The following is a 25051-nucleotide window of genomic DNA, read 5'->3' on the forward strand; positions in this document are numbered from 1 at the left end:
AACAGTTACAGTAAAATAGCTTACTTAGCAAGTAAGCTATTTTACTTTATTTCACGTATATTTAACTGATAATATTTTGTAGTTTTACTTAGGTAACTTTTTTAATGCATTGTTGCACTGTGGTATTACCAATTTCTTTCTTTTTTAATTTTGGCATTTCACATTCATCATTTTACATAGTATCAGTATTACTACAGTTAGATTCACATAGCATTGTGCACACACACAATTGCACGCACAAAATTACTTTTGTTGACAACTTTACAGCCTGTCTCTTCCAGAGACTTTCTTTTATAACATTAGCTTTAATTATTTACAATTGAAAATGGTAAGATTTTTAACTTAGATATTACAAAAAAACATAAAAAACAATAAAGAGTGAGCAACAAAATAATATAAATCCCATCATATTGTTTTATTCTGTCAGTCCCATGATATATATTGAAGTTATTACTTCTATCATCGGTATTACTCCTTGTGTTTAAGTAAAGGATGTGATTGCTTGTAATATAATTGAGTTGCATAATAACATAGCAAATAATTAATTATACCTTTGCTGTAGTGAATAGGCACATTTCCTCACACATCCCAGTGTTTGGTTTCAGTTTCATCACCTGACGAGGACCTCCGGTGTGAGCGAGGAGCTGTCCGCCGTGCTGAACCCCTCCCCTCTCTCTCTCTCTCTCTCTCTCTCTCTCTCTCTCTCTCTCTCTCTCTCTCTCTCTCTCTCTCTCTCTCTCTCTCTCTCTCTCTCTCTCTCTGGAACACGTGAGCCTGCGGCCAGAGAGAGAGAGATGTATTATTGATTGCGACAGATTCGTCTTTTATCGATAACATCTCACTGATATGGTACACGGATTGCCTCGCGCGGATTAACATTGAATGGAGGATGCAGTAGAATGCCATATTGATAAACATCATGTATAAGTAAGCACTGTTGTAGGATTCATTTTATTGTTGTGTTTCTTCTCCCGTATCTCCTCCTCCTCCTCCTCCAGGGACAAACAGTGGGATATTTTTAGTCAGATCTCCTCCTCCTCCCGTTCAGACTTTCTCCCCTAGGGAGTCGAACTCACATCTTACCAAAGGTAGACGCCAAACTGACGTCAGAGCACCCGTAATTTGACGTGTGTCCACCCCCCATCGAGACCACACACACGCACAAACCAGCCCTCCCCATCACCAGTATTTCCTCTCCTTGGCGGACCAATAACGCACAGTTTCTCCTTCCATCTATCTCTCAGCCAGCGGTCTCTTAAGGAACCAGAGGATAAAAAAAACAAAGAGATTTCTTTATTATCACGACAAAACATTTCAGGGTTTTGGCTGCTTTCTTGGGAAGCTGTTTCTACATATATATATATATTATTTTTTTTTTCTCATCTGGTTGAATTTCCTCTGAGATGGAAGTGAGATGTCGTCCAGCGGTGATGTGTTGTGTTTTCGCCGTCCTCTTCTCCGTGGTTCCCCGGTCGCTGGAGTTCTCTTTCGGGGACAGACAGTACCTGAACGAGTGGGCAGTGGAGATCCCCGGCGGACTGGCCGCTGCAGAGGCGATCGCCAAAGAGCTGGACTACAAACTGGTCCGACAGGTAGGCACCAATAATGTCCCGGAGAGGCTCCCAAAAGCGAAGCACCAGTTTATAAGAAAAGAAAAGATTGTAATTATTCTAAAATGAGGTGTGTGCTGTCAGGTTTAATGTATATTATTGTTTTGGCATGTTATCAAAGCAAACTGGGACCTGAATAATGTCTAATTTTAATATCAAACATCTAATTTAACAGCAGAAACCATAAAAACAAAATGAATCATGAAATGTTAATGAAGCCTGCAGCCCAGCTACAAAACCAGCTGAGGAGCCAGGCAATGGCTCTATCAATTATTCTGGTTAGTTTGAAAAGGCCATTAGAATAGAAACTCATTGCTTTTATGATAGCCCAAAAGCACACAGTAAATGTTCAGCACCCTGATAAATTAAAGCAGGCGGATTTAATAAGTCTATGTCTCACTGTTTACACACTTCTGATAACTCTGGTTTTAATTTCCCTGTTCTGTACTCCCTGTCTTTCCCGTCATTGCAGGTTGACCCATGCTGTTTCCCCCTATACAAACACATTAGAGGTTCAGTTTGAATCATATAAGGACATCAATATGAAACCTGTAGCTCTGAACCGCAGCGGTTGATGATTAACTGAGCTGTCATGGATACTGAGACACAGTATCGCTGTCTTCTTCTGCTCTGTCCGAGCCACACTCACACACATTTCACTTTTTATATTACATTACATTCGTTTAGAAGACACTTACTGTATGTCCAAAGTGATTCACAATCAAAGCATCAGCCTCCAAAAAGAATAAGAGCAAGAGAAAAAATGTCAACTGTGGAATGGAAACATTGTGACTTTATTCAAAGACTTTCACTGCTTAGCATCAGTCCATCCGTGGCCTGAATGTGGATATAACATGCTTTACTTTCCCCAAAGAAGCATACACACCTGTAGGCCCTGCACATTGTGCTTTGTTTGTTTACAATTGTAATTAATTAAAATAAAAGCTGAAAATACTGTATGTCTACTAATAATCGGATATCCAACTATGTAGTTTGCAATCCACTTTGAAAATACTACACATACATTTTAAAAAAGGCAGAAATGGATATGTAACCCTTTAGTGTTATTAACCCATTACTTTTCTTTGTTGTTCCCCCATAAAACTGAATTCCTGAGGGGTTTTTTGTGAGAGATAATTATGTTTCTAAACCTGTGCAACAGGCTTTAGCGACCAGATGGCCAGTATTATGTCATTTCCTATCAAATATTCAGGCTGTCTCATGCCTTCCTGTCTACAGATCGGGGCCCTGGAAGACCATTTCTTGTTCAAACACCGCAATCATCCTAGCAGAATGAAACGAAGCGCCAACCACATAACCAGGCGGCTTTCGGAGGACGATCGGGTGAGAGGCCACTTTTAGCAATCAGCTTGTCTTGCTCAGTTAATTAATTTTGCCTCATTTTAAAATATTACAAGGGAAATATCATGAGAAACTTACTTTTTCAGTGCCTATGCACATTCATTTGGGTTTTTGGAGTGCTTACCAACCCTCAAACTGTAAAATAAGAAAACCCCGTCAGTTTTCTGTGTGCGCCATATTTTTCTAAGCCAATCAGAGCAGACTGGGTTTTTTTGTGAGGGGGACTTAAAGAGACAGGCACTACAATTGAGCTTTTCAGACAGAGGGTGAATACAGGTACAGAGAGACAGTATGATACAAATAATGTATTTTTGGAACATTAAAGCACATAAACATGTTCTATTAGAAACCCAAAATATGTATGTATGTAAAGTATGAACCTGAAAATGAGCATAATATGTCCCCTTTAAAGAAAAATGTCTCCTCTTGTCTGTGTGTAGGTGCTTTGGGCAGAGCAGCAGTACGAGAAAAGTCGGAACAAGCGAGCGTCCCTCGGGGGATGCAGGGACTGCCCGGTGGACAAGCTGTTTGATGATCCCATGTGGAACCAGCAGTGGTACCTGGTGAGTCTCCATTAAAGCTTGAGTATCACACACAACACAAGATTGAGATTGTCTGCCACAGCATTGATTGAGCGTGAGAAATTCAACAAGTGGCTCAACAATTCATCTGGTCTTGCTAGCTTAAAATGTCTGTACCCATTTTATGTGAACACTGTGTTCTTTCCAGAGCCCAACACAGCCCAAACACAGATTTAGGCCCACTGGTCATATGTTGTGTCTGGTTGAGCCTTCTGTTTGCATTCAGCTGATCTGTTCTCCTGTGAGACTCTCTTAAGCACTGCAAGTGCTGGACAGCTTCACACTCGTCCTCATAGGGCCTTTGTGCATCTAGCAGTGTGTGTGAAGTATATCTGTATGTATTGGCATGTGCATTTGTACGTGCACAGAGCTGAACCATGAAAACAATGTAACAATAGCATGCTATCAAGCTGTTCTAGCCAAAAGAGCCATTTGCTTAATTGGTAACACAGTCCATGTGGAGATGAGAGGAGTGGAGAGAGACTATAATCCAGCAGGATGGAGTAGAGTAGAGCGCCGTGCATTAAGTCCCAATGTACCCAGAATGGGATGGTTTTTAGCCCATTGAGGCCAAGCAGTAGCAGAGAACAGTAGCTTTTCACAGCTGTGCGTCCTCTTTCAGATCCATTACTAACGTTTTCACTTTATCCTGACCGTAGACTGACTGACTGATTAAACTGATTTTGATCCATAAGCTTAGAATGAACTGTGCCATTCACCAGAGCACAGACTGACTTTTGGATGCTGCTTATATTTCATTAGACCAAATACATTAAACCAGAAGTTACTCCGTTAGGGCTGCAACTAACAATTATTTTTATTATCCATTAATGTGCAGGTTCAGAATATGTCAGAAAATAGTGAAAAAAGGGGCATGTCCAAAGATATTTAGTTTAGAATGACATACAACGGGAAAAAGGAGCTAATAAATTAGTAAACAATTAATAAATTATCCAAAAAGTTGCTGATTTCTCATCGTTTCAGCTCCAAACCTCAAATTCAACTGCAATTCTGAAAGTTTAATAATACGTAGCTCTGATATAATATTCAACAATACATTCATCCAAACATCTAACAATTTAAACCTAAAATAACTCAGCTTATACAGCATATATAAGCTTTCTTTTAGGTCTGACAAAGAACTCACAATCTGTTAAGCTTGTAGAGCCAGACCTCATCCCTATTTTTATATATATATAGATAAAGGTAGAAATGAGGATGTAAATGTGTGTTGCATCACTGTTTGCGTATGTTTTCGGGGGAAAGAGAGGGAGGGATTCACATTATATGTTCTCTCATCTTCCACTTCTCCGCACCTGCGCTAACCGAACATGAGTCACACACTTGTGGGGAATAAGAAAACAAATTGAGATGAATCATTTTTTGCCGATGAGGGATGATGACACTAATGGAATTGGCCTTAAAGTGCCGCTTAGTGTATTTCTGCATCAGACCTTTGCGTCTGTAGTCACTGAAAGAGCCACGTTACGGTTCACAAAAAGTATCGTGATTCATCCTCTTCGTCTGCCCAGGAAGGACAAAGCTATTTAGAAAAACGCTGGAGAGTAAATAGGTTTCAGGTTTCACCTTTTTTACATCAGCCACTGTGCTGTGACGTTATTTTCTTAGCTCTAGTATTTGAAAATCAAGACACACATATGATAATAATAATAATAATAATAATAATAATAATAATAATAATAATAATAATAATAATAATAATAATAATAATAATAATAATAAGAGAAAAGGGGTGGAGGTTAGAAGACTGTGACGCTGGCAGCCGTGATGAGAGTGAGGGTGGAGCTGTGTGACGGGGGGAGAGGATGAGTGTCTTTATCTAGCACGAGTGGGAGCCTGATAATTTAATCAGGGAGTGACTCATACTTGTAGCTTGAAATTCCTCCTGCCTGCATGGTTGTGTGTGTGTGTGTGTGTGTGTGTGTGTGTGTGTGTGTGTGTGTGTGTGTGTGTGTGTATGTGTGTGTGTGTGTGTGTGTGTGTGTGTGTGTGTGTGTGTGTGTGTGTGTGTGTGTGTGTGTGTGCAAGCATGTCTTGACAGGCCCTCCACTAAAATGGCATCTAAGGATTACACAATGACTGGGATGAAATAAACAGTGCTGTGTGTGTGTGTGTAGGTTTGATAAATTATTTACATCATTGAGAAAGCAACGTCGACACTGCTTATGCCCGCACCAAGAGAGAGAGAGTGTATCCGTGGCTGTGCCGTGTCAGTCTGTGTTAATTGTGCATTGAGGGATCTCATTGTGCTCTGGCGTGTGTGTCCACTCGCTCGTTTTATATGCGAAAGCTGCAGAGAGACTTGCATAAGCTGCTGTGTGTGTGTGTTTGCTGTGTACCATTAAAACATCTATCCCTTCATCTGCTGCCAGCATCAACAAGTGAGTCATTTGGTGTTACACCAAAACAGGCAAGCTGTAGATATGAGCTGGTCAGGAGTGAAATCCTCTCCAGCAAATTGCCATTGAAACACATTGTGTGCAAGTGTGACATCTGCTGTGTATTTGCATTGAGGTTTTTATCAGCTAGAAGTGATACTGTCTAAAGAGAAAGACAGGTGTTGACAAGATGCTATAGTGAGAGGATGGGGTGAAGCCAGAGAGTCAAAGTGGGAGCCAGGGAGAGGGTGAAAAAAAGGCAATACATCACAGGGATGAGTCACGTCTTGGTGTGGCGTTCTGCAGTGTCTGTGCATAATGCGCAAAGAGCCAAAGAGCAAAGTGAGTTCTTTTTTTAGTCTTAGCTGTCTCTTCCCCAAGCAGGCAAGCACCGTCCCTGTTCACTCTCCCCCACTCCCTACTGACTTTCCATTTAAAACAGGCCCCTTCACTCACTACCTGTGATATTCTATGGCCTCGGAGACGGATTTCTAAATAATCCGACAGGGGGATTAAATGTGACTCGAGCCAGAAAAACTTGTGTTTAGAAACGCAGCACATCTCTAGGCACTCCAAGGCAGCTTGTGGGTTACATTAATGAGTTGCTGTGTTAGACAACACAAAGGCCCATATCAGTATGACCCTCTGGCAGACCAATCTGCCTCCAAGTGGGACTCAACAATCAAATGATGGATTTCTGTAAAGGTCAGTGGAGGGACTGAGTAAGGTGGAGGACTGCGGCTGACCTTTTTAACATATATGAGAATACTTAAAGAGCCTTTTTAGACGAAGCGCTCAGAGATAATCTGCACACCATTTATCTTGAATTACAGATGTGTTATGTTTGTCATTTTATCTTCCAGCAAGACACACGGACTTCTTCCTCGCTGCCGAAGCTGGACCTGCATGTGATCCCCGTGTGGCAGAAAGGCATCACAGGGAAAGGAGTGGTCATCACCGTACTGGATGACGGCCTGGAGTGGAACCACACAGACATCTACTCAAACTACGTAAGACTCCGTTTCCATGGAGACAGCCTCCGTCGTCTGGGCCTGCCGTTGCCATAGCAACGCTGCTGGTGACACCTTACAAGGCGATTCATAAAGACATGTAATAGATCTTCTATATGATAATGGCTACCTCCATAGACACTTTTTTGCTTTGTAATTCCCGGATGCAAATCGGGCATTCTGCTGTGAATGACTCACATTTAGGGATGCAAAATATGAAAATATTTAGTTTTGTTGGAGGTCTGAAAGGTTGCAGATAATTAAAAGCTGATGAAAGCCAGCATGACTGAATGGGAGCTCAACGAGGTTTCATTGTGGCATAGTTTCTCCTGTTGACAGGAGAGCTAAAAGCCTTAAAAAGCCCCATCTGTGGTTTGGTTTCAAACAGTGCCGTTGCTCTTAGAAGCCGTCGCATCGCCTGCGTAAAAGAACGGAAGAGGAAGAAAGGGATTTAGGGAGGGAGAGGGGAAATAATGAGCGACAACAAGGCTGATGGAAACAACTCCCACTGTAATTAAGTTAACGCTGATTAATCAAAGAGGCTCAATCAAGCGAGATGCTCGTCCTTAACAATCTAAGGCATATGATCTCCGTGCATCTGCATAACTTAATAGCAGTTATTTTAAAATAACAGTCGCAGGCTTCCCATTTAAATTGGATATTAAAAATGTTACAGTGAACCAGAAGCTAAAAGGAGGCATGTATTCTTATTCCCTCTTTAATAAGAACATCATTGATACATTTTGTCATATTTTGTAGTGGAGGTAAATGATGGAAAAGACAAAAACAAAGGACAGACATGACTTGTCATACCACATAGCGTTTAAACCCCCGCAGTTTGTCCAACTAGGACACAAACCTCAGGCAATGTTTCAAAAGAAGCATCCCTTCATCCTCAGATTATATATGTGTCGTTTCACTATTTGGACTCATCACTCTCTCCTCTTGTCACCTATCATAACGGTCTCCACGACAGCAGATTGGTCCTGTCAGATGTGTGTTTGAAGCCTTCCTCGCTGACGCACACTGACGTCAACCCTGATCATTTTCTGTCTGTCGTTTTTAAAGGATGCAGCAGCCAGCTACGACTTCAATGACAACGACCCCGATCCTTTCCCCAGATACGACTCCACTAATGAAAACAAGTGAGTTAACTGTTGAGAAGTGATAATGTGACATTACCTGGTCATTTTGTGGCTTGGGCTTGGCTATTACAGGGTGCATCACAATGTAATAATAAATTGGTAGAAGTTGAGGATTGGATGTTTACTGCTCTTTCCTCTCCATGTTCTCAGACCATATCTCAAATGAATGACTCACCCTCTGCCAGCTGTCTTATACACACACACACACACACACACACACACACACACACACACACTCACACTCCTTTCTGCCAACAGCCCTGTGTTCTTTTGTTATCAGTACACTCAACCATTCAAAGCCTATTCTTCCAGATGAATAATTGCAGCGCCATGCAACCTCCATGAATCATGGAGAATCTCCATGACCCTGTCTCCACGATCAATATGTCCTGCTCTAAACATGACCTTTTAACATAGAATGCATGAAAACAGACAATGAAGTGGCTTCTTGTGATGAGCTTTACCTCTTATGAAATAATGAGAGCAGGTAACACAGTTCAACACAACCACCAGGGCAGTGAAATTCCTGCCAAAAGCAGCACATAAAAAAGAACATTTACTTTGTACATATATGTTTGTACGATATGTAAAGTTTTCTACACAATCCCCAATAATACAGCTCTGACTTGATGGATGAATGGCATTTATGCAGGATTAGTGATGAAAACACAAGTTATTGTTTCAATTAAGTGTGTATTGAATATGTGATTTGTTCCCAGACATGGCACCAGGTGTGCTGGGGAGATCGCTATGCAGGCAGACAACAATAAATGTGGTGTTGGAGTGGCATACAACTCCAAGGTTGGAGGTAAGAGCTTGTGAATATCTATGTGTGTAATGAAGCAGGCTACATCATATTAAATGTCATTTATATCGGTGTCTGTGTGCACTAATCAGTTTATGTGTAAAAGATAATGAAAATGGCATGAATTCTGAAAGCCTTTACTACAAATGACAGAATCGATGTTAAACGGCAGCTTTTGTCATTTTAGGCCCACTTCTGATTGTTAAAAACGTTTCTTTGTATCAAAAAGTGATCTACTTTGTGTCACTGCATCCAAGAGATCGTTAGTTCACAGATCTGATCATGTGATGGATTGGTGGAAATATTCTAAATTAATATTGAAATGATGCATTTTTATTTGACATTTTTATTTATGTAAATTCTCGAGCACATTTAGAAATACGAATAACGAGCTTTGTACTTAACAAACAAACAATTATTTTATATATTTATTCTAACTATTTGGAAGTACACCCGCAGCCCACTAGATGGTGGTATTTCATTCTAATACTAATATCTAATATCTAATATCTTCAGATACCACGATGCTCATCCCTGGATTTTCATTTATTTTATTAAAGCCATGAGGGAAGGCTAAAATTGATGGGCTCCAAAGCACCCAAACAATGGTTTGCACTATTAAGGCTGCAACATCGAAGGGCCAGGCTCGAACAGCTACTTCTTAGTGCATCTTAAAATACATCTTTCTGCCCTTAAACAAAACCATTATGTTCTTTATGTGCTTTAAATTAAGGGTTAATTTTGTCATTGTCTCTTTTCTAGTCTAATGAGTAAGACACATCCTAAAAATGTGGCCACAAATTTAGGAAACGTCCATGAGGTCTAATACCAGTAAGTGATGAATAACCAAAAGGGATAATTTCACAAATCTCTCTGCTCAGGGATCCGTATGCTGGATGGGATTGTGACTGATGCCATCGAGGCCAGCTCTATTGGGTTCAATCCAAACCATGTGGACATCTACAGCGCCAGCTGGGGACCCAATGATGATGGCAAGACCGTGGAGGGCCCTGGCCGCCTGGCCCAGAAGGCATTTGAATACGGTATCCAGAAGGTAAAGGATTTGATTCACACACAGATCTCAGACAGAGGCTCCTAGTGGGAGCTATTATCTGCAGCAGTGATGTAAATTAAATGGAAGAGAATCAATAAGGACAATATATTCAGTACATATTTACATTGGAGAGTGTCTTTTTTATGCTGGAGTTAACTAGAAGTATCAATAGTAGGCAGTATCTGATACAACTACATTTCTAGTGTTTGTCTACATCTCTCTCTTCGTCTTTCTGTCTCCTGCAGGGCCGTGGTGGGAAAGGCTCTATCTTTGTTTGGGCATCAGGTAATGGTGGGCGCCAGGGCGATAACTGTGACTGTGATGGTTACACAGACAGCATCTACACCATCTCGATCAGCAGTGCCTCCCAGCAGGGCCTGTCCCCGTGGTACGCTGAGAAGTGCTCCTCCACTCTGGCTACAGCATACAGCAGTGGAGACTACACCGACCAGAGGATTGTAAGTCAGTTACATTGAGTCATTTCATGTAGTGTCAAGTTGTTTTGTCATGCTATTCAATGTTTTCTTTAAACATGAATTGATGTTGAATGATGGGAATGGGATGTTTTTATCTTGTGTTAATATGTTCCTGGGTGAGACTACAGATAATGTTCCTGCCTCGGCTGGACAATAAAGTTTATTAAAAAGAGTATCATGGCATTGTGCACACAAAAAACATTTTGCTATATGTTTTATAGCAGTTTTACTGCCTCGCTCTTCCAGAGGATTATTTTATAACATTATCTTTAATTATTTACAACTGAACATTAGAAGCTTTCATCTTAGATATTACAAAAAAGAAGAGAAACAAGAGAAATATTTAATAAAGAGCAAGCTGCTAGATGCAAAACAATAAATCACATAATATTCTATCAAGTCAGCTAAAGTCTGATCTTAAAGGTTTAATATACTCAGTTCACTTGAACCGGTAAACAATTATTTTTGGACCTTGAGGGAACATGATAACCTTTCCATAAATCTATTTCATGTATTATTTCTATTCATGTAATAGTGTGTGTCTCTGGTTTTAGCCACTTCCTTTTTGCTTGCTGTCAGAAACATTTGTGCCCGTTTCTTATCATTGATATTCCCAACCTTCAAATGAGTTGTATACAGTATCACATCTATAAAGAAAGTCGACTCCAACTACTTGAATTCTTTTTTCACGTAACACTTTGCCTGCTTGCTTTCAGACGAGCGCTGATCTGCACAACGAGTGCACTCAGACTCACACTGGAACGTCGGCCTCTGCCCCCCTCGCTGCTGGAATATTTGCCTTGGCTCTGGAACAAAAGTATGTAATACTGCATATCAACCATTTACTAACAATCTGCATGTGATATTCTTAGTGCAATTTACAATGGGCTTAATGTCATTAAATTACACTTCTATATCAATATAAATACTCACTGGTTTGGCTCCGTGTCTATCTTCCCTCCCTCAGTCCAGATCTTACCTGGAGAGACCTGCAGCACATTGTGGTGTGGACCTCAGAGTTCGATCCTTTAGCCAATAACCCAGGCTGGAAGAGGAACGGAGCGGGGCTGATGGTCAACAGCCGCTTTGGCTTCGGCCTTCTTAACGCTAAAGCCCTGGTGGACCTCGCTGAGCCGGCCACGTGGAAGCATGTGCCTGAAAAGAAGCAATGCATCGTCAGAGATGATTCTTTCCAGCCTCGGTATGTGAATGTCTCACAGCTCTCGTCTACATGTTGATTTTTGTTTGTTGCTTTGCCAAGGACGCAGTAGTGTTGGCCTCAGTGAAACGATCATTAAACGATCCGCATAGCTTCACAATACAGTGTACATCTCATACGTGGGGGTTGCACTTGTATGCATAGTAGTAGTTCAGTCAATGCAAAACTATTACATTTCACTGTTGTGGTCGACATCTCGACAAAGTATCTCATTTAAGAGATAGAGCTTTATTTCCTTTGGTCCTGTCATTTTAGATCCTTCAAAGCACACAGATGAAACGTTCTGTTATTAAAGACGCAGCTGTTACATTGTGAGTGACGATGCATGACGATGACAAATCTTAAGCCTGGGAGGGCTTCCTGTACAATTACAAAATGTATTTTCTTTTAAAGAAAATCATGATTCTTTACCATGACAACTGAAAACATTTCAATTTGAAGTCAATCATCAACTCTGAACACTGATTAATGCTAATTGTTAAACAATGGGATTAAATATCTGAACCCAAAAGCTGCCAAACACAGACAGAAAGTCAAAGGAAATAATCCCCCCCTTCTGTTGTCTCCACAGATGTTCTGTTTGCATTCCTTCATAGATTAATGTCCCAGGGAGATCCAAGGCTAATGCTCAACTGCCATACTTTGTCCTTGAAACATCCTTTTGATTTCACCAGTAGACAGGAGCTGCAGCCAACTTAGTTCTGTGTTCCTTTAAGTGTCCATTTTGCAATTTGTTTTGGATTACGAGACTCAATAGCACCGACAACCAGTTTCCCCATTACCTTGCTACATCCCTGTCTAATCCCGAGGATTTGGCTCTACATTTCCGTCAATGCTTAGTGGTCTATGCCAGCTTGAACACGGAAATCCTTTCATTCATGTCTGGGAGAGATGGGGATTAACTGTTTTTGCAAATGAATGACCAAATCTGTCCATGCATTTTAGGCACGCTTGTGATGTTTTTTGGGATTGTCTTTGAACTGTCACATAGTAACATGTAATGTGTGCAGCAGGTGTTGCCATACTCTGTTTTTTTCCCGACCCTGCTGCCGTTTTCCATACTTATAAACAATAATGAGAACATGTCATTGAGGGAACTGCTGTTGTGTGTCTCACTCCCTGCTATTTTAATGCACCCCACAGGGAGATGAAAGCAGCGGGGGAGATCACTATAGAGGTTCCAACCAAAGCCTGTGCAGGACAGGAGAACGCAGTCCGCTCATTGGAGCATGTGCAGGTGGAGGCCAGCATCGAATACACCAGGAGAGGGGATCTGCACATAACACTCACCTCCCCAGCCGGTTAGAGACGCACACACACAGACAAACACACACACACACACACACACACACACACACACACACACACACACACACACACACACACACACACACACACACACACTTGAGTGAAATAACCAAGTTCTCAACTGATCCTTACCTTTTCATTTCCATCAGGCACCAGTACAGTGCTGCTGGCTGAGCGAGAGAGGGACACGTCCTCTAATGGCTTCAGAAACTGGGACTTCATGTCTGTCCATACATGGGGAGAAGACCCTGCTGGTACTTGGACCCTAAAGATCACAGATACTGTGAGTTACACACGGATTTGTTGAAAGATTTGTCTAACCACTGAGCTTCTTCTTCCTAAAGATCTAACCAACATTATTCCCCCTCACAGTCGGGCCGTATGCAGAACGAGGGGCAGATTATGAGCTGGAAGCTGATTCTTCATGGGACATCAGAGAAGCCAGAGCACATGAAGAAAGCTAGAGTGTACGTTCCCTACAATGCTGTGCAGAACGACCGCCGTGGTGTGGAACATATGGATGACATGATGAAGGTGAGTGTAAGGCAACAGAGCTAAAAGTTAATGAACACATAAAAAACCTGTTTGAGATGATATTTTTAACATTGTTTTCACGATGTCATTAGTTTTGCAGATATTTGGTCATAAACCACAATATTGGACACATTTTACCTGATGATGGTACAGAATCTCCAAAGTGGTTGCAATTCATCTGGAGAAAGACGTGAATGTCTTCACAAAGGTTCATGGCAATCTGTCACAGAGTTTTTGAGATCTAAAGTTGTGGACTGACCAAAAACCTGAAAATCATATTTCTGCTGACGTCGAGTGGTTTAATGACTCACCTTGCGGCAGTCATGCAGCAGTGTACTCCAGCGTGTGTCAGAACCCTGTGACATCACTGTTGGGTGTGGTTACAAGTGCACCCTTCAGTAACTGAGTAACTCCTAGTAGCACTTAATTACACCTAATTATACTTAATTAAAACCTCAAGCAAAATCAATGCAGAAGGTTCTTTATGTAGTCGGATGAATGTTCCATATTGCAAAGACGTGACATTAACCTTGTTTGGTTAATGTTTGATGTTTGTCTGATCTGTAACATAAAATCGGTACATAAAAGTTACCCAATGTCTGTCTTACAAATGCAAATTATGTTGTGTTGAAATGTGTGATAAAATCATAATGTAATCATTTTAAATGAAATCAAGGTCAGAGGAAAAGGGACAGATTATTGGAAATAATAATATTACATGTACAAGGAGGTGTTAGTATAGTATGCACATATTGTTAATAGCCACATGTGGACATTTGAAATAAATAAAATGAGGTCTCTGTCCAGGTGCTTTGGGACTGAATTGATATTTTAAAACATTAGGTTAGGTTGCCTATCTTTATATGCACACTTTAGATTATTTGTATCTCACAATTTGCATCACACATCAATAACCTGTCTCCTGTCTGTCTGTCTTTTGACACAGGAGCCCACACAGGCCTATCCACTTCCAAAGACTCCAGAGACAGGACAAGCCTCCTTTCCTTCCAACCCGGAGAAAGAGCCCAAAAAGCCCTCCAACAACTCCCCCTCCCTGGCCCTGCTGCGTCTCCTACAGACCGCCTTCAACAGGCAGACCCCGTCCCTGCAGCAGCCCCAGTCAGTAGCTAGGGCGTCCCCTGCCTGGAGGAAGCAGCAGCCGGGCCAGAGCCTCTCTCCTCCTGCAACAAGACTCCCACCTCAGACGTTGTACCAGGCTCTTGATATGATCAACAAGTACCGAGGCACCGAGGACAGTGTCTACAGTGACTACACTGATGGCTTCTACAGCACCAAGCCGTACAAGCACAGAGACGACCGACTTCTGCAGGCCCTGTTTGAGATGATAGATAATGAGCGCATGTGAAGGCCTGGAGGAGAGGGGAGGAGGGGAAGAAGGAAGAGGAGAAGATTGATATAAGATCAGGTGGGAGCATGGTTATGTGTTGGTTGGGGAGCAGAGGAACAAGGCATAGAGAATAGAGGAAGCAGAGGAAGCAGAGGGAGGGGATCGGGCACTGGACAAGGAGGAGAAGAGAAGAAACACAGGAAAGCGAACTTTTCCCCCCAAAATGCTGCATATCTGATATTTTTTCCTTCATTTGCCAATAAGCATTGATTAATTTATTCTGTCATGCAAAATTTCCAGCCCACACGTGATTCAAAACACAGACTAGTTTCGGGCCTCTCTGCTGCAAACTGTATCTCCATGTAGTGAAAGTGAAAGCATTTAAATCATAAGAAAGGAGGGGTAGGTCTCATCTCCCCTCTTTTCACTGCCTGCTCAAGCATGCTACCTTTAGATTATAAGTTTTGTATTAGTATCTATATATTATCTATATATATTATACAAAGACAATGATTGTAATTTGGTTTTGAAAACAATTGACATCTAAAATCTTCAAATATCTTTTAAATATCCTTTCCATTTCTGTTCAAACTTATATGTCCTACATAGGTTTAGTTTGATTATGTTTCAAATTATTATGGGACACCTACTCACTTTAAAGCACAAATTGATCCTTAAACACATTAAAAAATAAAGCAAAACTTGAGATTGTTTGATTTGAAATTTCAAAGGTTTGAACTGTGTTGACAAAAGATTTATTCTCAGGGTGTCAACAACAGAATCCTAAGTATTAAGAGAAATATAGAGAGTGTGAAAGATTATATATTCTAAAAGTATGCAGATGAGACAATAAAGTTGTACCAATACACTATTAAAAAGAGAAAACATAACCAACATCTACTCTGGTAATAATTAACGACACATGGAGAACTGGGAAGTCTTTCAGTTGGAGTAGTGAAAAAACCCAACAGATTAATCTTCTTGTGCAATTTATTTAATTTTGTATAAGTACAATGCTGCATTAAATAAAATATTTTTCTAAGGATCCTGATAGTTTATGGAAATAATATATAATATACAGCATCAAACCCTTGAGCAGTTTATTTTCTTGTGGCGTAGTTCACTCAACAACAGCAAAGTCAGTGTAGTTATCAAAACTACAAATGAACACTGCCAAAATCTTTGCTGTCAAAAAGCTTCCTTGTGTATTTCAGCGAATGTGCAAATGGCTAACATGTTGTATGATCATCTTCTGCAATATGCCAACGACAAACAGTTCCTTGAATCCTGGACAGATCATTGCATTAAATTGACTTCTCTGGTATTATTTATTTGATATTAATGGACCTAACACAGAAAACTCAGAAACTGACCAGACACTCTGTAGAATAGGGGCTCTGCACCTCAACCTTCAAGCACATTTATCTTGAACGCCTTAATATATGCTGTAATAAATGTGCATACTCATCTCCACAAGATCTAGATCAATTTACAGATGCTCGTGTAAGTGTTTATGACATGAATATTTATGAATCCTCAATGCAGAGTCTCTATCCTCCAGCTTGGAACTGCCTGCCCCGCTTCTCTGCCAACAAGGTGACAGGAAAAAGATGTTTGGGACAATGCTTCACATGCACCCTGTAATTTATCCATTCTTTAGTGTAGCCCCCATGCTGTTTTCTTTATGTTTTTGTTTTAGACTGATGCTTCAGTCCGACGTTGTTTATTTATGTTGCAATTTCTGTATGGATATAAAAAAAAAAAAAGAGATTTATCGTAATAAACTGCAAAGTGACTTTTTGAATCTGTTTGAGTCTCTGGCAGCCGACACCGTAATTCTGGAAGTTGACATCAGCTAAGGCTAAAACAACCTGTAGTGAGTAAATGAGAATATAGCCTAGTGCTTGGTGAAAAATAGCATTTGTTTCATTATTTTGAATTAGGATAGACCTAGCCTACTTGGTCTGTTTAGGGCTAAGTAGCCAATGTTAGCATGCTAACATGCTAAACTAAGATGGTGAGTAAATGTCAGCATGCTCGCACTGTCATTGTGAGTTCATGCTGATGTAAGCATGGCTGCATACTTATTTAAATGTGCATAATAGCCTTTAGATTGCTTTTTATTCATAGAATTCATATCTTTGACATCATTTCCCACATTGTATTTGAATAAATGTATGTATTGTAATGTTTCCTAATAGCCACAGCTTGATAATAGATATTTGAACCCATTATAAGTTGTACTTAATGTTTGCTTTATGTTTACTGGTGGCATGCAATAGCTTCTTCCTTTGTATTTCCTATTGAGTGCCTCCACCTTGTGGACAGACATAATACGACACCCTGCTGACGTGAACAGCCTGGTTTATTTACAGTGGCATATTGTGTCTGTCTACTTCCTCCTAACTCTTCTCTATAAAAGGCTTATTAAACACTTGAGATGTGTGAAGTGGGATTTTCTGTCAGGAGAATTAATTTATTGAGTTTATTTAATGAGTGACCACCCATCGTCAAAGGTGTATCGTCATACTTCCAACATGAGTAGGAGCAAAGAATGTTAAAATCCTCTTAACTGTATATGTAATTCTACCATGTCTTATCCTGCACTCCTCAACTCCTCCCTTTAGCCCAGATTCCCCACACATCTGGTTGCTTTGGTTTTTCTCCAAAACTGAATACTGCAAAAGCCTGAGGGGGAAAGTGAGGGGGGGGGACAAGAAAAGAGATATGTGAAGAAAAAGGAGTGGAAAATATTATAAAAACAACAAAAAGAGAGAGAAAGAGGGCACAAGGTAAGAAAATAATCCTTGGCGGAAAACAGTGAGTTACACAGTGCATTCCCAGGAAGAGACAGAGTGAGCAGAAGAGCAACAGAGAGCGGGAGAGAGAGAGAGAGAGAGAGAGAGAGAGAGAGAGAGAGAGAGAGAGAGAGAGAGAGAGCGAGAGCGAGATGATAGAGATGAGAGAAGAGAACGGATAGAGAGATCTACGCTCTCTGCTCTCTGGATATCTAGCGACCTATCTCTCTCAGCTCGCGCGCTATCATCGCTCTCTCTCATCGCAGCGCGCTCTCTCTCATCTCTCTCCTCTTTTTTCTTCTCGCTCTCTCTGCTTCCCTCTCTCTTCTCTCCCTCTCTTCTCTTTTCTCTTCTCTCTCCCTCTCTCTCTCTCGCTCTCCTCTCTCTCTCGCGCCTCTCTCCTCTCTTCTCCCCTCTCCTCTCTCTTTTTCTTTTACACCTCTCTCCTTCCTCCTATCTCTCTCTTCTCTCTCTCTCTCTCTCTCCCTCTCTCCGCCTCTCTCTCTTTTTCTATTTATCTCTTTCTCTCTCTCTCTCCCTCCCTCTCCTCTCTCTCTCTTTTTTCTCTTCTTTTTCTCTTCTTTTTTTCTCTTTTCTCTCTCTCTCTCTCCTCTCTCTCTCTCTCTCTCTCTCTCTCTCTCGATAGAGAAAGCAGAGATTATTTTTGGCAGAAATAGTGGCCTCAGACAAAGGTTTGTGTGTTTATCCACCAGCAGGTCACAATATGGCGCTGTTCCCGTTCTGCAAGACGGCCGCAGGTCAGTACAACCTCAGCTACTGCTCCACCTCTTCTGCTCGTGTCATATCTGGTTGTTTTCACCTCACTCGTCATTGATTTGTGACTGCTGTACTTGTACATGCTAGGTTAAAATGAACTCGCTTTAAATACAAGTAGATTTGGATTGAGCCAGACAGATTGAAGAGCAAACACCAACACTTTTTTAAAACCTTTTCTCTGAGGTTTTATGTCTATGTGTAATCTGATCCTGAAAGCATGTCCAGGAAGGCAACATAACTCCTTGTTTAATTTAAGAACTTTTGAGCATTTGTCTCAAATCTCTTGGGCAAAGCAAGAGCTTGTGAGTGGAGAACATGAAGATAAGCATCCACATTCACTTACATGTGCTTTGATTTAAGTTCTATCCCATGCAACGTGTAACTTTTGTGTTAGTACCAATCTCTTCTCCTAAACCTCTACTACCATCACCCCAGCCTGGTATATTTCTCTATGTTCAGCATCACATGCACAGTTTTAGATGACAAAGTTTTACTATGCTGTATATCACATGTGTCACTGCTTGTTCATTTGATGTATTTCTTCTTTCTTATCTTGTGTTTTTACTAAACTTCCTCAAAATCAGAACAAAACTTTAAGCACTGTGATGATCTCATTGTATGTCAACAGTTAACCAGAATCCTAGATTGTAATGTATGAGTACAATTGAACATTTGAGTTTAAAGTGAATTTGAAAACAGCCCACACATATTCATGTCTCATTTTTACATTTGAATCTACAAAACATCTGGCCTTTATAAAGATCAAGTAAATGATATCTTAAACAGCCTATAGACATTACATGGGCTATCGTTGTTGTTATCGTATTGTATAGCATATAATTTAAAGACACATTATGTGTGCGATCACAGGTTGCTACACTTCCAAAGGGTGATATTTGTGTATCCGCACATTCTTTTCTATCCTATGAGTTTGTGTCTTTTTACGTGTCAGAGTTTACAGGAACATTTGTAAGTAGAATTTGCTTACTGGACGAGCATCTACTGTTTTCATTTAACTGCATGTCAGTTACATGATGTAATGTTTGTCCTTCAAACAGGAGCAGTCAGAGTGAGCAGAATACAATTGGTCCTGTACTGTTTTCTCCTGTCTCTTCTCATATGTAAGTATACAGAAGAATATGTTCACTTTGTGTCGGGACACTAAGTGCGCATAGAAAAACGTGCTTGTGGCAAAGTAAACGTAAACCACATCCTTGTTGTTACATGCAAAGTAAATTATGTAGCGTCCCATTGTCTTTACTGTGATAGATTATTATGAATATGTAATATCTCCTCTAAATATTCCAGACACATGCATATAGTAAAAGTTAAATAGTAAAAGGTACAGTAAATAAAATAATTCTAATAGGATACTAATTACAAAAAAAGCAGTTTAAATAAGGTCAGTTGTGTCCATGTGTACTGTCCACCATTTCTCCCACAGAAAAACTAGTTTGGTGTTGAAATATAAAGAATGAACCATGTTTCGCCCCCTCAGACTTCCTCCATGGACGTAAAGCCGCTGTCGGTGTCGAGTCACCTCATCCTGTCGTTCATGCCTTGGGAATGGACAGAGTAATGACAGACATGACGGTCATCAAGGTAACGGCGCCAAAAACTCCTCTGCAGACGCCATGGGGTGATCCTTTAGTGTGGGGTGACACCCGTAAGTCAGCTTTGCGAAGGGCTAAATTCGCACACCGGGGAATCCGTACAGGTCTGCTTGCCCTCGTGGTGGGAACTTACGCCCAGTTTGTGCGACGTTTCCTCATTTCGGCTGAAACCCACTTCCTCCCTGGTCAGATGGTCACCTACTACATTCTCACGGACAATCCCCGCTCTCTGGATCCCCCCATTCAGTTGGGGCCTGAACGACAGCTGAAGGTGGTTCCTATTGCAGAGCTGCCTGGGTGGGACAGGTTGGCGCGTCGCCGCATGACCCTGCTCGCCGATGCCATCAGAAACCCAATAGGCAGCGAGGTCGAATACATCTTCTGTGCTGACATCGATCAGGAGTTTGTGGCCCCTGTGGGAGAGGAAATCCTCGGAGACCTGGTGGCCACTTTGCATCCAGAGCTCTATGGGATGCCACGAAACGCGTTTCCTTATGAAGTCGAAGAGCTCTCGTCAGCTTATGTGGAGGACGATGAAGGAGACTACTACTACACTTCTGAACTGTATGGTGGGTTGGTTTCTGAGATGCACAGACTGGCTCGAGCCTGTTCTTTGCTCATTCTGCAGGATCATGCAAACGGGGGTGACGGCCAAGGGCCTCGAGGAGAGCTACCTGAACCGCTACCTGATCGACTACAGGCCCACCTGTGTGCTGTCCCCAGAGTACAGCTGGTGGGACTCAGCCCTGGCTCCTGATGTGCCTGTACAGAGGATAGTCTCTTTGGGAAGGCAAAGTGAGGCTTTCCATAACCAGAAAAGAGAATCAAGGGTTCTGCTGGCTGAACCCATTGAAGTATGAATGTAGATCTCACTGCCCCATGAAGAACTACTTACTTTAGTGTTATATTTCTATTTGGAGAAGGTCTCCGCTCAAAAAAGTGCAATGTTTTGACAGGAAAGGAGATTAAGAGAAAGCGCATATTCTAATAATCTTTATTCAATTCATAATTCATAATTTCCATGTCATGTTCTGTCCTATTAGCCAATACATGTACAGTATTCTGCAATCACACAGAAGCAAACTGTGCAATCTTCTCTCATTTAAAGACCCATTTGTGTGAACAGCGTCTCCGTGTGCTATCTCTTCCACAGCAGACAAAAAAGAAATTGACCTGTCCCTCTAAAGAAGCACTGTGCTCTCCATTAATGTCAGCCTCGGAGATACTGCTCCAGTGGCTTTGTGGTCAACAGCGATAAGAGTAAACAGTGTAAGTGCACACTTTCCCCGCAGTGGCCAATCATTAACTGGAAGGGCTGCTGTTTCAAGGTCTTTAATTACCAGGTGGGGGGAAAATGGATACAGCGGGATGCTGTTTCTCGAGCATGTTTAAGCTTCGGCAAAAGCTAAAAAAGTTTGGAGATTGGTGAAACTTCCATTATTTTTTCATTAAAAACTGTTATTTTCTCCATTATGTGTTGGGAGGAAAAGGTATACTCAAATGACCTAATGTTGGTGGCTGTTATGTTGTCCGTGAGGCTGCCTATCTCTTTCCTCCACACACACAAACATGCTCACACGTTCACACTCCACTTTCTCTCTCTTGTGTGCTGTATTTTAATGGGAGGGTTAAACAGTAGCAGATGGCTTTTTCTCACTGCCAACAGAATCTGTCCTCGGGGCCAGATCGCCACGTGGAGTGAAGTTGGAGGTAAATTTAAGATAATCCTTTGAAACTTGCAGAAACATTTTCAGTTATTTCTTTTACTAAAATCAACATTTCCACTGCTTGCCACACAGGTGTGTTTATGTGGGCTCATTGTCAGTATTCACTTGTCAATTTAGATAATAAATTCTATTCAAATTTGAACTAAATTGTGCTGTATCTTTCTGTCTCTCATTCCACATAACAACATGCTCATATAGCACAATATGATACGAAGATGCTCCTAATTATAGATTTGCTTTGGTTTTGTTATCTATATATAAATACTTTATTTACAAAGGCTACCTTGATCCATGCTGACTAACCCTTTTCATGCCATAATGCAAAGCTGTTTAAAGAATTATTGCTTTAATCCCAGGCATGTGATTGAGTGGTGGCCAAGGAACATGTATTAGCAGCAGCATAGCATAAAGCAGAGGAAGGATTGAAATCCCTTGACATAAAACCCCATGTGCATGTAAACCTAGTTTCTGATTAGAGATGAGTAATGTGTTGAAAGATAACATAAATAAATGCTCCTTGTGCAGATGAGGAGGACAAATAAGCATAATGTTTTTACACACTTCTGCTTTAACAGACGGTTTAAACGCTGTCTAAGGCCTGTTGTATGTCATTGGCCTGACCCTGTTGTAAAGCAATTGTGTCTACAATGACTATGTGTGTACACTGTTACACCAACCTACGTTGACCTCTAGTCATTTTGGGTCTTTGTCTTGTGTTTGTGTCTGGTATTTGGGGATAATTTAATAGTAATAATAATGTATTTTCTAACTACAAAGACAACCTTATTATTGACTGTTATTGACAGCATTTAGTCATTTATAGGGGAGTAGGTCAGCGAATACGTTCAAATTGCCTAATACATGTGCAATTTATTAAGTTTGTGTGATGGTAATGAAACATTTTAGCTAACGGGCTGCTCTGAAGAATACAACCATAGAGTACAGTGGATTTTAAACATACACTGGTGACAGATGAGGTTATTCTCGTTATTCCATGACGGATCATGACACTATAAATCAAGGCTGCCTATGGTTGGCTAGACAAAAGGTTTTATTTGAATTATTATTATTTATTTATTTCAGCTAGAAACATCTTACAAATGTAATTAAATATTGTTTTTTTTAAATAAATGTAATCACGATATAAATCACTGTTAATGCTTTGTGAGGTAAAATGCTCTTTAAATAGGTTGTAATCTTAGTTAATAATTTTTCATAATCTGAGCATGGTGGGAGATTATGAAAAATCATTTTGCATCTTAACAATACAATAAAACACAATTGGTGTTTGTTTTTCAGCTTCAGTTATGGCCCTACAAGGGAAAAGGTTTGTTCCTCCCTGCTATTCACATTGATGATGCACTAGCAAGTGAGCACATATATGTGACTTCACAAACAAGTATGTGAGTCAAGGTGAGTCCACTTTCCCTGAAACTCTCTCGTTGTGCTGTAAATCAGATCTTTACATTGAAGGCAAATGCCCATGGGGAATACCTAGGAGCAATGAGCACAGCAACACTTACAACTAATACATTTACAAGTGGGATTTTGTATTTTATCTACAACCACCAATCGGCAAAAAACATCCAGTCTTCACCTGCCCTGCATGTGACTGTACTGAAGCAGGAAGCTGGAGCATCTGGATGAAATCCAACCCAGGATGTTGCAGTGAGGCAACATTGTCAGCTAATGAGCCATTGTGCCACTGCCATGCCTGCATATTAATGTCAATTACAGGTCACTTACAGTTAAGTTGAACTGCTGGAGACTTTTTGATGATGGTGCAATTACTCAGTCGTGAGTTAAACTACACACAATAGTTAAGCTATGTTACAACATTGTACATGTCTAACATATGAAGGTGAACCTGAATATTGAACCAATTCAGTGCTCTAGTAAAATATCCATTATTGGTTTCTTATCCGCTACATGTATCCCACATCTAAATGCTGAGAGACTTTAATTAATTAATTAAATATCCCAACAGTAAATACTGTGTGATGAAACCTCTGACTTTTCAACCGAGCTGCCACTGAATGACCTGGCTTTGAATTTACATTGAATGTCTTCAGTCTGTAGCATTGCGACAAAAGTACTTTTTAAAACAGACAAACTATTCAACTGGCAACGTAGATAGAAAACGAATCAAATAATTATCTCCACTCATTAGCAATATCTGCAAAGTGTGACAAAAAAAAGACTCACTTTACCTCTTTAGCGAGAACGATAACCGGTTTGTGTTCGTCTGGGTTGCTTTTCAATCACATTAACACTAAAGCAACCCTTGAAGATTGACACTGTTGATAAAGACTTTAGTGGGTAACACTACTTGTTAGTGAGTTTACTTCATTAGCACAGTAAAGGATCACACGGTAAGGAGAAATACAATTCTGAAATAAACCGCAACTTTAAATGTAAACTCTTTGCTCTCGAAAGAGGGGCATCTGTATCACTGTTACTGATTATAGACTCCTGCCCTGAAAATACGTGCCTCTGATTAGCACCAAAAGCCTGGCCAAATAATACAACTATTAATCAGTAACCTATGTTTTTATTAAGAACCACTTGTAAGGAAAAAAGATGTCCCTGGAAATTCACAGAACTGTGATGATGAATAATTTAGGGTGAGGAAAAGCAGTGAGTGACGTAGAAGCATGTAACATTTCCTCTGTGTTGGACAGAAAATGAAACAATGAATGTATCCACCCTTGAAAGATAATTGTCTGTGATCATCACAGCAAACTGGTAATACCACCAAGGAAGGGCTTCACAGTTAAGTAATCCATAGTCTTCCTGTGTTTTTAATGTTTAGCCTTAAACAAAGGGTGTATAATTATCAAGTGTTCTTTATATCGTGCTCCTAAACTTCCATCAGGTGACACCTTCAGGGCCTCTGTGAGCACAGCAGCTCTAAAATCAATCCAGCCCAAAGGTTTTATTTAATTGTTTGCACAGCAGGCCACCTGTCAGACAAACCAGAGCACCTCTAGAATTAAACAGACTTAAGATCTGCATGTATTCAAACCAACAGAAGGCAAAGTTATCAACCTAGTCAGGGTTCTGTTTAATGTTGAGTAAATAAAGGGTACTGACAATGACGTTTATGATTATTATGCTGTTGAATGTTGTTTCAGATTGTACATTCCACACATTTATTAATTGTCTTTCAGGGGTAGTTTATTTAAGGATAAAAGGAAGAAATAATTTATTGATGGGGTGAGTGGGAGTGTGTGTGTGTGGATGTGTGTGTGTGTGTGTGTGTGTGTGTGTGTGTGTGTGTGTGTG

At 40.7% G+C, this 25051-nt stretch overlaps 2 protein-coding genes across 2 annotated transcripts; both read left to right on the plus strand.

Moving 5' to 3' along the window:
- Positions 1 to 1172: 1172 nt before the first annotated feature.
- pcsk1 (proprotein convertase subtilisin/kexin type 1) lies at positions 1173 to 16677 on the plus strand. Its single transcript, XM_029432232.1, has 14 exons — positions 1173 to 1592; positions 2850 to 2954; positions 3413 to 3535; positions 6816 to 6962; positions 8031 to 8107; positions 8827 to 8915; positions 9794 to 9966; positions 10212 to 10424; positions 11159 to 11259; positions 11410 to 11643; positions 12805 to 12962; positions 13119 to 13252; positions 13342 to 13503; positions 14450 to 16677. The coding sequence occupies exons 1-14, from the start codon at positions 1404 to 1406 to the stop codon at positions 14867 to 14869; spliced, it is 2325 nt and encodes a 774-aa protein (XP_029288092.1). The 5' UTR covers positions 1173 to 1403; the 3' UTR covers positions 14870 to 16677.
- Positions 16678 to 17630: 953 nt separating this feature from the next.
- Positions 17631 to 21898, plus strand: LOC115008381 (globoside alpha-1,3-N-acetylgalactosaminyltransferase 1-like). The gene is given in 5 exon segments (XM_029431957.1): positions 17631 to 17643; positions 18363 to 18407; positions 19485 to 19547; positions 19925 to 20679; positions 20681 to 21898. Coding segments are annotated over 4 exon segments (1071 nt in total). The 5' UTR covers positions 17631 to 17643; positions 18363 to 18373; the 3' UTR covers positions 20900 to 21898.
- The last annotated feature ends 3153 nt before the right edge of the window (positions 21899 to 25051 follow it).

The sequence above is a fragment of the Cottoperca gobio genome, chromosome 5, assembly GCF_900634415.1.
Source record: "Cottoperca gobio chromosome 5, fCotGob3.1, whole genome shotgun sequence".
Classification (NCBI taxonomy): domain Eukaryota; kingdom Metazoa; phylum Chordata; class Actinopteri; order Perciformes; family Bovichtidae; genus Cottoperca; species Cottoperca gobio.

What these genes read in the sequence shown, in the direction of transcription:
- pcsk1 (XM_029432232.1), top strand. Translation starts at nt 1,404, where the DNA reads ATGGAAGTGAGATGTCGTCCAGCGGTGATGTGTTGTGTTTTCGCCGTC. An exon ending in ATACAACTCCAAGGTTGGAG is followed by an intron (nt 8,916 to 9,793) that starts GTAAGAGCTTGT and finishes CTCTCTGCTCAG; the next exon opens with GGATCCGTATGCTGGATGGG. An exon ending in AACACTCACCTCCCCAGCCG is followed by an intron (nt 12,963 to 13,118) that starts GTTAGAGACGCA and finishes CATTTCCATCAG; the next exon opens with GCACCAGTACAGTGCTGCTG.